This window comes from Ictalurus furcatus, chromosome 4, assembly GCF_023375685.1.
Source record: "Ictalurus furcatus strain D&B chromosome 4, Billie_1.0, whole genome shotgun sequence".
Lineage (NCBI taxonomy): Eukaryota > Metazoa > Chordata > Actinopteri > Siluriformes > Ictaluridae > Ictalurus > Ictalurus furcatus.
The window spans coordinates 13427404-13444282 of record NC_071258.1 but is presented as its reverse complement, the minus strand read 5'-3'; the positions used below and the strand labels follow the sequence as shown (position 1 = coordinate 13444282).

At 39.3% G+C, this 16879-nt stretch overlaps 2 protein-coding genes across 3 annotated transcripts; one reads left to right on the top strand and one right to left on the bottom strand.

Annotated features, from left to right (window-relative positions):
* Positions 1 to 441: 441 nt before the first annotated feature.
* On the bottom strand, positions 442 to 8171 carry LOC128607195 (IQ motif-containing protein H-like). The gene is made up of 6 exons (XM_053623888.1): positions 7567 to 8171; positions 7286 to 7399; positions 4852 to 4949; positions 4667 to 4742; positions 4436 to 4555; positions 442 to 735 (listed from the first exon to the last, which is right to left on the bottom strand). The coding sequence occupies exons 1-6, from the start codon at positions 7615 to 7617 to the stop codon at positions 442 to 444; spliced, it is 753 nt and encodes a 250-aa protein (XP_053479863.1). The 5' UTR covers positions 7618 to 8171.
* On the top strand, positions 8170 to 16779 carry aagab (alpha and gamma adaptin binding protein). 2 transcript variants are annotated; one of them, XM_053623057.1, is made up of 10 exons: positions 8170 to 8525; positions 11832 to 12022; positions 12824 to 12920; positions 13577 to 13666; positions 14873 to 14944; positions 15034 to 15113; positions 15452 to 15539; positions 15635 to 15739; positions 15843 to 15892; positions 15992 to 16779. In XM_053623057.1, the coding sequence occupies exons 1-10, from the start codon at positions 8432 to 8434 to the stop codon at positions 16067 to 16069; spliced, it is 945 nt and encodes a 314-aa protein (XP_053479032.1). In that variant the 5' UTR covers positions 8170 to 8431; the 3' UTR covers positions 16070 to 16779. The 2 variants fall into 2 exon arrangements, with proteins under 2 accessions (XP_053479032.1, XP_053479031.1); XM_053623056.1 differs by having other exon boundaries at positions 14861 to 14944.
* Positions 16780 to 16879: the final 100 nt, after the last annotated feature.

Below are 16879 nucleotides of genomic sequence, written 5' to 3'. Positions count from 1 at the left end.
CTGCTGAGGGTAGTAGACTTTTCTCTAAGCGACTGGCAAGTCCTATTGGGAAACATACAAACATATATTTTTTTTTTGCACAGCCAAAAACAAAAACTGGCCCAAATGAGTTTTGTTTCATTTTCCACCATTTTGTATAAACAACTGCCTCATCGTTTTGTTGAGCAAAGACGTCATCACAATGCACGCACGAGTGTCCTTTGTCTGATCGGCCATGGCTACATTTTCATTCCATGGCTGCGTTTTCACAGTCTTCATCCAAAACATTTCAAAATGTGTCTGTCTGTGTGTATGGTGTTGCAGGAGTGTGTGACATAGCATGCATAATCAGTCAGTAATGAACAGTGCTGCTAGCCTAACTTCAAGGTCCTGCTTGTGCCAATCTTGAGCACATACCAAATACCACATAACTGGAACATTTTGTATGGGACTGGTGGCCAATTAAAAAAGTACAGTTCCAGATTTTGGTGCCAAAAGTTCTGGTTCTCTGGGCAGTAATATAAAATAGATAGATAGAGATAATCTAACTGTACAGGTAAACATGGATGAATCAATGAATGGATAGACGAATGCATTGATGGATGGATGAGTGGTGGGATGACCTTGAAAGTGTATTCTCAGATTCTTGCCTGGTTTCTTGTCCTCCTCACAGAGAGAGGCTGCAGGGAGGAGATATCTGTTCTGGTCTATAGGTACAACAGCTACTGTAGAGCTCATGGCTTTCTGGGTTCCCACCTGGAGAGAGAGAAGTTATGCACTTTCAGGGAAATACACACTCCTCTTCCTTGTGGCACATCGAATGCTTTCCAACTGATTGACTGATTAACTCAGGCAATTTCTCTAAACAGCCATAAGAGACATTATAAATATACTATGGAATTGTGAAAATGGGTTTCAGTCATGTGTGTTATATTAAATGCATCAAAGCAAGGAGTAATAGCTGAATTCTTTTACCTTGCTAAGGCAAAAAAAAAGAGAGAGAGAAAAGATCTGCCTATTGGCTCTACAGCCAAAAACAACGTTACTCGGAGAACAGAACAGGAACAAACCCCACTCAATAGCTTGTTCAAGGAGAACACTATTAGCTTTGGGTCACTGACTAGATTTCTCCCTCCAAACAAAACTTTGTTCTAAAAGGCTGCAAGACGCCTATCCATTAATCAGGCTGGTGGCAGCTTGTAGATGTCAAGAAATATAGTTTCTTCCTTTTCTTCCTTGTCCCTCTTACTATTTCATCGGCTGCTCGAGTTCACAAATGTATGTGCATAAAGGAACGCAATGTTGTGTGATTACAACCAACAGATTTTCTGCATTCATTAAAAGAAAGTTGGAGCTAGCTTACAGGCAGTTAATGACATTGTAAACTAGCCAATAAGCTTCTCTTCCCTCCAGCAATCAATCACAAGCTGGCAATGTTTTCCGGAGACTTTGAGCATGGTTCAAAATGTTTAATTCTCTCCTGGTTTCTCTTGAGTGAACAGCTGTTTGAGATCTACAAGAATTAAATGCCATCAGAGCAATGCCCAAAATGCTCCTAGTTCCTCATAGCTATAAAACAGCCCATGAATCAAAAGGCAAGAAATGCTCCACGGTTATTTATCAACGATATAAGCCATCAGGAAACTGTTTGGATTATCAAGAAGGCAATGTTTACTCTCACACTGATAATCTTAACACTAGGGTCATTTGAATGATTACCAATCAATCAGGCAAACTGCACATTATGTACAGAGAAATATTTTCTCAGGATGCAATATCAGTAAAGAATCAACTAGATAAAAGCCTGTTATCTACAGCAATCTTACAGCCTATTAGAACCCACAATCCAAGAAAGGATACTTAATAATGAAAAACAAAACACAGCTGCCAAGTAGCATCTACATACATCTCTGAACAGAAGTCGCAGCTTGTGAGATATTACAAAGAAACACAAAGTAAGAATTGGATGAGGGTTCAAAATAAACATGTACGGAGTCCCGTCATCCTGCTCCTGCAGATTCTATAAGCTGTGTGTTCTCACACCACTGAGCCAAGTGACACACCAGCAGTGCTTGCCAGCTGTGGAAGTGTTATGAGAAGGACACCGAAATGACCACAGCAGGAACAACAGCTCTAGAGGCGCTGAAGTGAGCTGGCACTGAGGTTTTGAGGTGTTGAAGTGTTGAAGACAGTTGGCATGCCGCCAGCACCTGCCGGGTGGGTATGATGTGCCTGTCTTATTGGCATGCAGGAACAGGTAGCAGCACCTGTCCTGAGACAGCTGTAAAGCAGCAGTCCATACAACTGCAATCAGGCACCAGCACCTTCTCAGGAGAATGCTGATGTGCAGCAATCTGCGTCTGTCTGCTATCGCCAGCCAAGTCTCCCATCGTCCACTGCAGCAACCTGACAGCCTCAACTCCCCCTGAATCTCTCTCCACATGACAGGCACAGGATGCCAGAGACAGAGGGATGAAGCAGACTGAGCACTACAACAAACTGTGACCTTTGAAAAGATCAATTTGTTGACCAGCAAATGTTTTTTTGCAGTAACTGTCAAAGCAAGTGACTTTAAACTCACAAATCTTGTGTGAAAGCATACTGACTATAGAGTCATATGTTAATGCTGACATGTTCATCACTTACTTTCATGTGACATATGTTGAGTTCAAGGCAATGAATTCCGGTCACTATCAAATAAAAAACTTGAATGCAATTTAACCACCCTAACGTTTTTCATTCATTTGTTGGCTCAAATGTACTTTTCTGTGAAACCTTGACGTCAAATAAGTTTTCAAAAGTTCTGCATATTTTGTTCATTGAGAATTAAACAGTATTCTTTTTTTTGGGGGGGGGGGGGGGGGGCTAATTCTAGAGGAAGTTGAGGAAGTTTTTTGGGGTTTTTTAAAAATTTTTTTAGCAGTTTTGACCACTGGTGGAGCCAGAGGGGTGTCGCCCCAAAATTTCACTCACTACTGGCAGATTGACGCTGATCGACATCTCATTTCACCTCTTGTTGAAAGAAGCATTTATTTTGATGTTCTGCTGCGGTGCGGCACATTTTTCAAATCGTGGATGAGGAACAAAGAATATTAACATTGGTTGCAAGATACAGAAGAATAAGAAGAACATGCAGAAGAAGAAGAGAGAATCCAGAATACCCGGAAGAGAAGTGAACACAAGTCTCTCCAGTATGTGAGTACAGTGCTGTGTGTGTGTGTGTGTGTGTGAGAGAGAGTGAAAGAGAGAGACAGAGAGAGAGAGAGAGCGAGAGAGAGCGAGAGAGAGAGAAATTGAGCTGCAGTTCAAGGTAGAGACAATGACTATTCATAGTAAGTTAAAGAATTCTTGTGAAGTAACCTTTTTGGTCCACACTATCTCAACATTGAAGAACTAATTGTTCTAGCCTTGGGGTGGCCAGGGGGTAGCCTTGGCCACCCCCTGGCCACCCCATGTATAAAACTCAGCCACTGATTCTGATTTCTATAGAGTGCTACTTCCCCCCCCAACCCCAAAACAATACTCACAACTCAAAGAGCAAGTTATGCAGAATATTTTATGCAAAATCATTGGTAATCTTTTATGTAGATAAAATAATTTTGGTTCAACTTAGGTGACAATTTCGATATTTAATTTATTTGAAACATTTTTAAGATCTTCATTCATTCATTCATTCATTCATTATCTACTACTTCTTGCGGCTCAGGGTCACATCACAGCATATCCCATACACACATATTCCTACACTCATTTACACCTATGCGCAATTTAGAGTATATCCCAGTCACCTGCCAGATTGTTTTTGCAGCTAGGAGGAAACAATAGTACCCTGATGTAACCCAAGCTCAGGATTAAAATCCCAGACCCCGGTGCTAAGTCAGCAACACTACCCATTGTGCCATCTTTATATCTCTCAGGAGGTAACCACATCAAGCCTTATCAAGGCTTATCTTACCACACCATCACTTGTTTACAAAACTAAAATAATAATGCTGACATCATCGCTTATTAGAGCACTCACTAGACTGTAATTTATGTCAAATTTGATTCTCTTTACGTTGCTTGAAATTACAATTTGGGAAAAGTTGGAATGTGTGCATAAAGTCAAATATAAAGGCAAAAAACAAACCACAGCATAAAGCATAAACATGAAAAACTGGTCTAACAATGTCATGAAATGATTTAGTGAAATCAGGTAGTGCATTGCAACTACAATATTCAATTTTAATATATCTAAAAGCAAATTTTATTTACAAAATCATTAAAGATGCAAAGATACCAAAATTTCTTTATGTCATATGAGGTATTTATAGTTTACATTAGTTATCCTGGCTAGATATGCTGCTAGTGCGCTCAAGCAATACCCCGATATGTACACCATGAAGTGCAGAATATACCATTATAGAGCTTAAGGGTCATACCAACTGTAAGAGAATATTCTTGAAACAAAACTCACAGTAGGCCCAGGTTTCTTGAGCAAATCAGGAAGTTGAAGGCCATAGTTCTGGTGCATCAGGTCTCTGTGTTTTGGGTGGTCAGGGTTGTATAGTGCACGCATTGTAAAAGCTGCCTTGTGCTGGTGGAATGATAGAAATAAATGGGTCACTGACAGACTAGAGGTGTGCTTTAATGTACTAGTAATAGGAATCAATGGTTTGGTTTAGTGCGTAATAACACCAACACCAACCTTCTCTCCAGGAGATGCTCCAGCAGTCAGATATTTCTGAGGAGCAATGTATGGGATGGACTCAGTGGGAGGCTGCCTATGGATCAGAAGGCCATTTTAATATTCACTTATTGTTCTCGTGCTCAAAAAGCCATGGTGATATTACAGAAATATCTGCTATTTATATATTTAGATATGTATTATACCATTTGGCAACCGTCACTGCTTTCTTCTCAACATGTTCAATAATGGGAAGTGTCAGTACTTGTTTATTTACTGTCTTTAGATATTCCTCTGCACGGTTCTGTATAAATATCACAAAAATAAGTAATACACACAAATGCATACACATATACTCAATGGTCACTTTGCTTGGTACAACTACCTTGTGGCTAAGGGAGATTTTATCAGGTAAACAATAAGATAAGTGCATGATGTAGGTATACAATTATTGATTATAGCCGCTTACTTACTATGTACAGTTTGTCAGTCCACCTCTAGCAGTCTAGCAGTAACCAGTGCAATACAAACATGGTACAATTTGTTTGCTCATGGAGAGAAAATACAAAAATGCTGCACCATGCTTAAAGAATGAATGAAGGTTATACATTGAAAAAAAAAAAAAAGAGTCATATCTAAGGCCAACCCATAACATTTTTTGTTAAATAATTAAATTAAATAGTTAAATTAATCTTCTTTAATTTAAACTAAATCATGATCTTTTAAGCTCATGTTTTTATGCTGTTCCTCATGAAATTCACTAGAGTTGCCTTTTATAGGCTGGGGCTCAGTCAGTCAGTTAGCGAAAATGTCTTTTTAAGCAACATGTCTTTTGAGACAACAAGAGAGTAGAAAAGAAAGGAGAACTTAGATCACTCCATATCACAGCAGTTCTATATCCATTTCCATTTACAACCCCAATTCCAAAAAAATTTGGACGCTGTGTAAAATGTAAATAATAACAGAATACAATGATTTGCAAATCTAATAAACCCATATGTTATTCACAATAGAACATAGAAAACATATCAAATGTTAAAATGGTACATTTCCACAGTTTTAAAAAAAAAAGGTAATTTTGAATTTGATGGCCGCAACGCATCTCAACAAAGTTGGGACGGGGCAACAAAAGGCTGGAAAAGTAAGTGTTACTAAAAAAGAAACAGTTGGAGGAACATTTTGCAACTAATTAGGTTAATTGGCAACAGGTCAGTAACATGATTGGGTATAAAAAAGAGTATCTTAGAGCGGCAGAGTCTCTCAGAAGTAAAGACGGGATGGAATCTGGATGGAAGCACATGTTGCTCTTAAACCTGTATATACCGTTCAGCATTGATGACCTTTCCAGATGTGCAAGCTGCCCATTCTATAGGCACTAATGCACCCCATACCATCAAAGATGCAGGCTTTTGAACTGAGCGCTGATAAAAAGCCGGATGGTCCCTCTCCTCTTTAGTTTAGTGGATGCGGTGTCTATAGTTTCACTTTTTTTTTCAAATTTCAATTCGTCTGACCACAGAACAGTTTTCCACTTTGCCTCAGTCCATTTTAAATGAGCTTTGGCCCAGAGAAGACTGTGCTGTTTCTGGATCATGTTCACATATGGCTTCTTCTTTGCATGATAGAGCTTTAACCAGCATTTGTGGATGGCATGGTGAACTGTGTTCACAGACAATGGCTTCGGGAGGTGTTTCTGAGTCCATGAAGTGATTTCCATTACAGAATCATGTCTGTTTTTAATGCAGTGCCGTCTGAGGGCCCGAAGATCACGAGCATGCAATATTGATTTTCACCCTTGTTCCATGTGCACAGAAATTTCTCCAGATTCTCTGAATCTTTTGATGATATTATGTACTGTAGATGATGAGATATTCATAGTCTTTGCAATTTTATGTTGAGGAACATCATTATGAAATTGTTGCACAAATTGAAGACTCAAGTTTTCCACAGATTGGTGAACCTCTGCCCATCTTTACTTCTGAAAGACTCTGCCTCTCTAAGATCCTCTTTCTATACCCAATCATGTTACTGACCTGTTGCCAATTAACCTCCAACTGTTTCTTTTTAGTAACACTTACTTTTCCAAACTTTCGTTGCCCCGTCCCCTTTTTTTGAGACGTGTTGCGGCCATCGAATTCAAAATTACCACCTTTTTTTCTCAAAATGGTACATTTACTCAGTTTAAACATTTGGTATGTTTTCTATGTTCTATTGTGAATAACATATGGGTTAAAAAATTATGAGATTTGCAAATCATTGCAATCTGTTTATTTACATTTTACACAGCGTTGCAACTTTTTTGGAATTGGGGGTTGTACACCAGCCTCAACCAACACCTTTAACTGTAAAGGAGAAAACTGTTAATCCTCTTAACACAAATGTACTTTATGGACATAAAATTATGTTCAATATGTTGGCCATTTTTAAAAACTGTCATTAAATTCATTTTTATTTCCTTTTACTTGTCATTAGATAGAAGCCTACTTGTTTGGATGATTGACGACTGGATTAAATCTCTTCAATTAAAGTGACTAATTAAAATAGGCAAAAACACTGAACTCCATAATAAACAGAAGGTGATGATGGTGGTTTGTGATTTCCCCACTTTGAGAAAAAAGTTAAGTTAAGGGTGTCAGTGACCTTGATGCCGTCCTCTGTCCTGCTTATCGCCTCATCAAGAGCCTGAACATCTAAAGTCCCGTCCTGGTCTATTCGACCCAGCCTCTTCCTCAGCTGACTTAAATCATTCTGCACCTGATAGAAAGACCACCATAAACACGAACAAGAAAATGTCAGCAAAATATATTAACAGAGTAAACAACACCTATCTAACAGTGTTACCCGAGTCACTGCCTGACATTACACAGCTACAACTGGCAGTTAAGTTGGAAATCTCTGTAAAGTGTGTACTTTAACGTTACCTGCACTAGAATACGTCCAACCTTGTCTCCTTTTTGAATTATTTCAGCCATTCTTTATAAACAAATAAAAGTCTTTACAATTTTTTTTTTTAAATCCCAAGTCAAAACTAATTTGCTAGTTTGTCATCGTTGTCTAGACTCTAGAGAGCAACGAAGTCACGTGACCGTGGCTTCTATGGAAACTAAATGCGAGTCTACATTTAGCAGATTAGCCGTTTGTTCTGTTGTGCTGCTTTGTTTGCTGTTTATTTATTCGTGAAGATGCTTTGTATTCATTGTATCCATTTAAAAAAACAATACTGATGTTCAATCGGGTCTTTTTGAAATTTAGTGACCTGCGGCATTTCTACGTCCAACGGTTCATACTAAGTACGTTGCATTTTTTTTAAATAAGGAAATGATTAACAAAATGACGCTATCATGTATATATAGGCTACACAACGATGCAAACAACAGAAACAAATCAACACCAAGAGAGACTACAAATACTTTAGACTAACGTACTAAATAATCCAACAATAAATAAATAGCACATTTGGAACACGAATTCTGTGCTTTAATAGATTTCTTGTGATATTGTTTAAAAAGGCAAAGCGGGGTTAGTATTCAGCACCTTACATGTATGTGTATAAAACTTGGCCAAAAAAGAATTCAATTGCAAATAACATTAATTTCCCAGCTTTCTTTCATAAGCAGTAAACAGGTACGGTTCTGACATGGCTACTATTTAGCACGCTAGTATGCACGTTTTTATACGTCGTGACGTCATTGCGCGTCATTGCGGAAGTTCAGGGTTGAGGCTGGAGTTGTTAGGTTCGCTAGTGAACATTAATAGTAGCTTATTAGCTGTCAACAAGACTGAAACATGTCAGGGGACAAAGATGAAGAAGAGACTGCACTACCTTGTGTTCTGATAACAAGTTGTGACCCGGGGTTTAAGGAAGAGGAGCTTGTCAGGCGTAAGTAAACGCGAAGAAACCCGGTTAGCAGTCCGGCTTGGGGGTTAGCTAGCATAACCGATTTGGGTTGATAGCTAGTCTGCTACTAACATAAAGCTGGCTATCTTGCATAGCTGTTTCTGAGAGAAAGCACCCAGAATAAGCAGTATATGAAGTTGAGTCATGTGTTTCCTTCATGGCAGTCTGCAATATATAATATATTATTTATTTATTTTATTATTTTCTCCGTGTATGTGTTGCCAGGCTGGAAGTAGAGCAACGTCGAAGTGGTCTCTAATTGATATAATCAGACAGAATGTTATTGTAACGTTAGATATGCATTTTCGATTTCCTCATCTAGAGAAAGGCAATAAAGTTTTCTTCGCTCCTTTAATCGACTGATTTGGAGGTGTGTTCACTCTAGTTTACCGTACAAGCACGTGACTCCTACATTAGAGGTAGACTAGTTTACCTTACAAGCACGTGACTCTTACATTAGCGGTAGACTAGTTTACCGTACAAGCACGTGACTCCTACATTAGAGGTAGACTAGTTTACTGTACAAGCACGTGACTCCTACATTAGAGGTAGACTAGTTTACTGTACAAGCACGTGACTCCTACATTAGAGGTAGACTAGTTTACCGTACAAGCACGTGACTCCTACATTAGAGGTAGACTAGTTTACCTTACAAGCACGTGAGTCCTACATTAGAGGTAGACTAGTTTACTGTACAAGCACGTGAGTCCTACATTAGAGGTAGACTAGTTTACCGTACAAGCACGTGAGTCCTACATTAGAGGTAGACTAGTTTACCGTACAAGCACGTGACTCCTACATTAGAGGTAGACTAGTTTACCGTACAAGCACGTGACTCCTACATTAGAGGTAGACTAGTTTACCGTACAAGCACGTGACTCCTACATTAGAGGTAGACTAGTTTACCTTACAAGCACGTGACTCCTACATTAGAGGTAGACTAGTTTACCTTACAAGCACGTGACTCTTACATTAGCGGTAGACTAGTTTACTGTACAAGCACGTGAGTCCTACATTAGAGGTAGACTAGTTTACTGTACAAGCACGTGACTCCTACATTAGAGGTAGACTAGTTTACTGTACAAGCACGTGACTCCTACATTAGAGGTAGACTAGTTTACCGTACAAGCACGTGACTCCTACATTAGAGGTAGACTAGTTTACCTTACAAGCACGTGAGTCCTACATTAGAGGTAGACTAGTTTACTGTACAAGCACGTGAGTCCTACATTAGAGGTAGACTAGTTTACCGTACAAGCACGTGAGTCCTACATTAGAGGTAGACTAGTTTACCGTACAAGCACGTGACTCCTACATTAGAGGTAGACTAGTTTACCGTACAAGCACGTGACTCCTACATTAGAGGTAGACTAGTTTACCGTACAAGCACGTGACTCCTACATTAGAGGTAGACTAGTTTACCTTACAAGCACGTGAGTCCTACATTAGAGGTAGACTAGTTTACCTTACAAGCACGTGAGTCCTACATTAGAGGTAGACTAGTTTACTGTACAAGCACGTGAGTCCTACATTAGAGGTAGACTAGTTTACTGTACAAGCACGTGAGTCCTACATTAGAGGTAGACTAGTTTACTGTACAAGCACGTGACTCCTACATTAGAGGTAGACTAGTTTACCGTACAAGCTCGTGACTCCTACATTAGAGGTAGACTAGTTTACCTTACAAGCACGTGACTCCTACATTAGAGGTAGACTAGTTTACAGTACAAGCACGTGACTCCTACATTAGAGGTAGACTAGTTTACCGTACAAGCACGTGAGTCCTACATTAGAGGTAGACTAGTTTACCGTACAAGCACGTGAGTCCTACATTAGAGGTAGACTAGTTTACCGTACAAGCACGTGAGTCCTACATTAGAGGTAGACTAGTTTACCGTACAAGCACGTGACTCCTACATTAGAGGTAGACTAGTTTACCGTACAAGCTCGTGAGTCCTACATTAGAGGTAGACTAGTTTACCTTACAAGCGCGTGACTCCTACATTAGAGGTAGACTAGTTTACTGTACAAGCACGTGAGTCCTACATTAGAGGTAGACTAGTTTACTGTACGAGCACGTGACTCCTACATTAGAGGTAAACTAGTTTACTGTACGAGCACGTGACTCCTACATTAGAGGTAGACTAGTTTACTGTACAAGAACATGACTCCTACATCAGGGGTAGACTAGTTTACTGTACAAGCACGTGACTCCATCAGAGGTAGACTAGTTTACTGTACGAGCATGTGACTCCATTAGAGGTAGACTAGTTTACTGTACGAGCATGTGACTCCTACATTAGAGGTAGACTAGTTTACTGTACGAGCACGTGACTCCTACATCAGAGGTAGACTAGTTTACTGTACAAGCACGTGACTCCATCAGAGGTAGACTAGTTTACTGTACAAGAACATGACTCCTACATCAGGGGTAGACTAGTTTACTGTACAAGCACGTGACTCCATCAGAGGTAGACTAGTTTACTGTACGAGCACGTGACTCCTACATTAGAGGTAGACTAGTTTACCTTACAAGCACGTGAGTCCTACATTAGAGGTAGACTGATTTACTGTAGAAGCACGTGAGTCCTACATTAGCGGTAGACTGATTTACTGTAGAAGCACGTGACTCCTACATTAGAGGTAGACTAGTTTACTGTACAAGCACGTGACTCCTACATCAGAGGTAGACTAGTTTACTGTACAAGCACGTGACTCCATCAGAGGTAGACTAGTTTACTGTACGAGCATGTGACTCCATTAGAGGTAGACTAGTTTACTGTACGAGCATGTGACTCCTACATTAGAGGTAGACTAGTTTACTGTACGAGCACGTGACTCCTACATTAGAGGTAGACTAGTTTACCTTACAAGCACGTGAGTCCTACATTAGAGGTAGACTAGTTTACCGTACAAGCACGTGACTCCTACATTAGAGGTAGACTAGTTTACTGTACAAGCACGTGACTCCTACATAAGAGGTGTTATGAGAAGAAAGCACTCATATTATGTTATTTAAAAAAAAAAAAGACAGGATACACTGTAGATGCACATCTTTACAGTTCATTAGCACATCTGGATTTATTACTGACCCTACAGAGGTGTATGAAATGCAGCTTAATGGCCAGCAGTAGGCAGTGTTGAACTACTGATTGCTTTTTCAAATGTATCACTGTAAATATATACTGAGCCAGCTAACACTAATATTCTTTAGTTTGTCATATTCTTTGGTATTTCTGAAATTGTTATTTCTGAATTAATCTAGCCTTTGTTTTTGCTTGTTTCTAGAGGTCTTGGGGGCATCATCATTACCAGAACCCACTAAAAAGGAGGATGTAGTGGTTTGGTATCCATGGACAATCAACAACAAGTACTACACTGCGGATGTCAGCCTTTGTGTTGTGCCAAGTCCGTTCAACATGAATTCAGAAGTTGCCCAATCCACGCAGGCTTTCATTGTCTATTTTGACAGTAACTCTGTGAGTGATTTAATTCTACATTTCACTTGTCATTTAGCATCTCGGCATTCTTGTACCCTCTCAGTCAGTACGTTTACATGAACAGCAATAATCAGATTAAGAAACTACCATGTAAACAGCGATTACTGATGACCTTAATCCGGCTAAAGTCATACTCAAAGTAAACACAAATCGAATTAAGACATGTGGAGGATTCCTATTTTAATCGTATTATAGACATTTACACACCTTAATCACACTATTAACATCGTGTGGGAGATTTCACCGCATTTTGCGACAGGACATGTACACACACGGCAGTGCTCAACCGTTTGACGGCAAACAAGAGCACGGCTGCGTTCGAAATTGCGTACTTACCTGCTATATAGTAGGCGAAATACATGTATTTTGGCTGCTATATAGTAGGTAAGTGTGGTTTGGGACGCAGCCCACTGCTTCAAGCAGTCGTCTGTTTGCACGTATAGCACGACAAATAGTTAACTGCACTTGAAGCTTTCATAAAATTAAAAATGAAACACCCAAAACTGTATATGGTACCATAACGAAGACGAACTGTATGTTGATACGTGAAATTCTGGAGGGAACGTCGGACGGCGTGGCGTGGGGACGTAATGACATGCGGCGTTAATCGATCTATGTTCTATAACATGTTCTATAACATGTAAAACGGGAACATGAAAGGAATATTCTAAAAGCGACTCATGTAAACACCTTAATCAGAATACTGTCTTATTCAGAATAAGTCAATAATTAGATTACTGCTGTCCATGTAAAAGTAGTCAATCTCTCTCTATATTATAGAAAGATGGCCTCACCGCTGTCACTCCATGGGTTGCACTGGTGGAGGAAATGGCTCCTGAGGTGCTCATCTTGGTGTGTGACCATGTTTGTGAAAATGGTGAGTGCTGTCACTGGCCCCTGAATTTGTCCATGTCACATAGCTGTTCAAGTTTAGTCTGATTCCTGGTTTAGAAAATCAGAGTTTTTATCATTGCAGTGAAGTATGTGAATTCTTAGCTTGAGTCTTTGCACGACCCATCAGGATCCATCCATCATCCAGGGAGCAAGTGTATTTCAACAATAAATGAGCATAGTACATCCAGTTATACAATACACAAACAGTCACATCCATAAACATTGGTACGCTTGATGAAAATGAGCAAAACTAATTAACACTGGATGTTTTCTAATTTGTGCAGTTGCCTGCAAATCACTGGATACAAAATGATCAGCACCCCTACAGTCAATGTTTTGGTGAAGCCTTAAGAAAATAATAGCACAGAATCACTTTTTGTAATGTATAACAAGGTTGGAAGCAGTAGTTCAGAGAACATGGATTACAACCACATCATACAGTATAGTAATATAGATATACATCAAACAGTTCTCAGGAAACACTTCTTTTTATTAAACAGTTTGTTGTCATGGAGATGGTGTCTAAAAGCTGCTTTTGAAACTTGATGACCTCAAGAATTAACTACTGTAGCCTAACTGCGTGTATAATATCTGCGCATTATAATATCTGCTGTTGGCTTTCTGTGATTGTTGTTACAGGTGTAAACAGACAAGAAGCTCAGCAGTGGTGCCTGGCTCATGCGTTTGAACTGGTGGAGCTCAACCCTGAGGACCTGCCTGATGAGGACGGTGAGACACGTGAAATATGTTCATTGTGTACAATATACATTACATTTTTAAATAAGTTCCATCATGATTAGTTTTTATTTGTTTGTTTTTTGTGGTAAAGAGATATAATATCACTGACTACGTTTACATGGACAGCAGTAATCTGATTATTGACCTAATTCTGAGTAAGACAATATTGTGATTAAGGTGTTTACATGAGTCGCGTTTAGAATATTCCTTTCATGTTCCCGTTTTACATGTTATAGAACATGGATCGATTAACGGTACACGACATTACGTCCCCACGCCACGCCGTCCGATGTTCCCTCCGGAATTTCACGTATCAACATACAGTTCGTCTTCGTTATGGTACCATATACAGTTTTGGGTGTTTCATTTTTAATTTTACGAACGCTTCAAGTGCAGTTAATTATTTGTTATGCTATACGTGCAAATAGACAACTGCTTGAAGCCGTGGGCTGCGTCCCAAACCACATACTTACCTACTATATAGCAGCCAAAATACATGTATTTCGCCTACTATATAGCAGGTAAGTACGCAATTTCGAACGCAGCCGTGCTCTTGTTTGCTGTCAAACGGTTGAGCACTGCCGTGTGTGTACGTGTCCTGTCGCAAAATGCGGTGAAATCTCCCACACTATGTTAATAGTGTGATTAAGGTGTGTACATGTCTGTAATGTGACTCAAATAGGAATATGCCACATGTTTTAATTCGATTTGTGTTTACTTCGAGTATGACTTTAGTCGGATTAAGGTCATCAGAAATCACTGTTTACATGGTAGTTTCTTAATCAGAGTATCGTCTTAATCGGTTTAATATCGGAATATCATTGTCCATGTAAACGTACTGAATGTAATTCGTCTGCAAACCAAATTCCTCTCAGAAAATTGCTGAGATGTAAATTCAGGATCTGGTTTAATGTAATTTAGGAAATATTATTTCTGAAAAAAAGTAGAGCTTGGGCTTCATGTCTGTGTGAAGTTTCACCTGGTGTCTTGTGATAGCTTTGCAGTCAAATGATAGAATTTTTTTGAACAGGACAGCAAATTATACCATCTTTGTTTTAAAGCTTTAGCCCATGCTGAGCTGGACACTTGAAGACGAAAAGCAATTTTTTAGAAAGATGCATCATTTTGAATTCTTTATGGAATGGAAACATGTTTGCATGACATTGTGTGTTCATGACGCTTCAGATGACTTTCCAGAGTCCACAGGAGTGAAGAGGATCATTCAGGCTCTGAATGCTAATGTGTGGTCCAGTGTGGAGATGAAGGATGGTGAGGTTTAAATGATAATTCAATAATACGTGTAAAACCTTGTACACAACAGAGGAGTTGTTCTAAAGATTTTTTTTTTTTCTTCCTAGAACACAATCAGGGATTTGGTCTGATGAGCAGTTTGGTTGCATCTCGTCACAACAACCCACGACCTATAGCAGAAACACAGGTCAGAAGCCCTGAATTCAAATAGCATTCTATGCTTACAATACTATATTATCAGAATTTATCTCAAGAGAGCACAAATTAAGCTGATTTAAAAACGCTTAAAAACAACCAAGACACTTAAAAAAAAAAAAAAAAAAAAAAAAAAAAAAAAAAGGTTATTAAAGATAAAATCAGAAACATCTATAAAACAAAATTAATCCACGTTATTACACAAATCCTTTTGGCAATAGTCCCAGTGCTGAGTCTTGAAAGTTGGGGCTGTGGTTCAGCTTCAATTGAAAATATATTGTATGAATATTAATACAGAATAGCATATTCATGTATTTCATTTTGTTTCAGAGTCAGTCTAACAGTGCGGATGAGAACACAGAAGGACCGAAGACAGGAAGCGGTCAGAACAGTACAGAGGAAGTAGACTCAATAGTAGGTGAGAGCATATGTAGTTTATATTCATAAACACCCGCTGTATGCAGGATCACAGTTCGGTGGCGAGGGATAGTTATTGCTTTTGTTGTCACGTAGACCCGATGACTGACATGGACATTCGGGAGTTGGCCAACCTCACAGCTGGAGATGCAGATGTGGACAACTTTGAGCGTCTCTTTACTAAACTGAAAGAGATGAAAGGTGAGGCAACAAGTTTATCTTGTTGATTGTTACTTTCCTACCATTTAAGCTCAAATAACATGCTCCAGCGTTAAAGACCTGAGTTTCTATCGTTTTGCTATAGACAAAGCTTCTTCGTTGCCACACGAGCAAAGGAAGGTGCATGCAGAAAAGGTGAGCTGTATAGATGGACAGAATTCACAACCAACAAAACAAAGAGAAGTTCTTGAAAAGTTGTTAATTGAAGTTGCTGTGGTGATTCTTATCTATTAGGTAGCCAAAGCATTTTGGATGGCAATCGGCGGGGACCAGGACGAGATTGACGGTTTGTCTTCAGGGGAAGAGAGCTAAAGCAGAGTTCCATTCCCCAGCACCAGTCTTCGCCCATAATCCTCCAACACTGCCGCGTGATTTGCAGCCTGACTCTTTGGCACCAAGAAATATGTCTGGGCAAGGTGGGACGAGAGAGGCTCCTCATGATACTCTGGTTATTCCTCTCTCTAACACCAGCACCTCAGTAACCGATTGCACAGCCATTATGGGCTGCTGGCTTTTAAAACCTCTAAGTTGGATGGGAGACGGTGCGGCCACCAAGACATTACCCAAAACTACTCTGGATTGGGTCTAATCCAAGTCCATCCACATATTGCATTATTGCCCTAGAAGTGTGAGTGTGTGTGTGTGAGTGTGTACACAAGCTCTCTTTTGCTATGAGGGCAGAAGGTGTTTACTAGTTTGTTTTTGAATTACCATGTTGTCCATAATTGCTGTCCAGAATACAAAAAGGTCATAATTATGGACAAAGCAGTATGGTTGGTTGTTTGATCTTTCAAATAATTTGTCAAAATAACCTTGCATTTTTATAGTCACAATCTGACTAAACTGCACTATTAATAATTAACATTTCTGACAGAAAATATTATTCATTAAATTGTCTTTGTCTCTGTAAAGAATATGTCTGTGGCATGTGTGGAACAGAAAAGATGTTTGGAAAAAATTATATACAGAAGAGCCCTACATACAAGATGCCAAAAGCTATAATAAATCCAGTTTAAAATACATATTTTATTACAAATTTATGAATAACAAAATGAAGCGATACAACAATAGCTTCAACAGTTAATATAAGGGGAAATCTATGAAGGTACAGTAGCAGAGAGA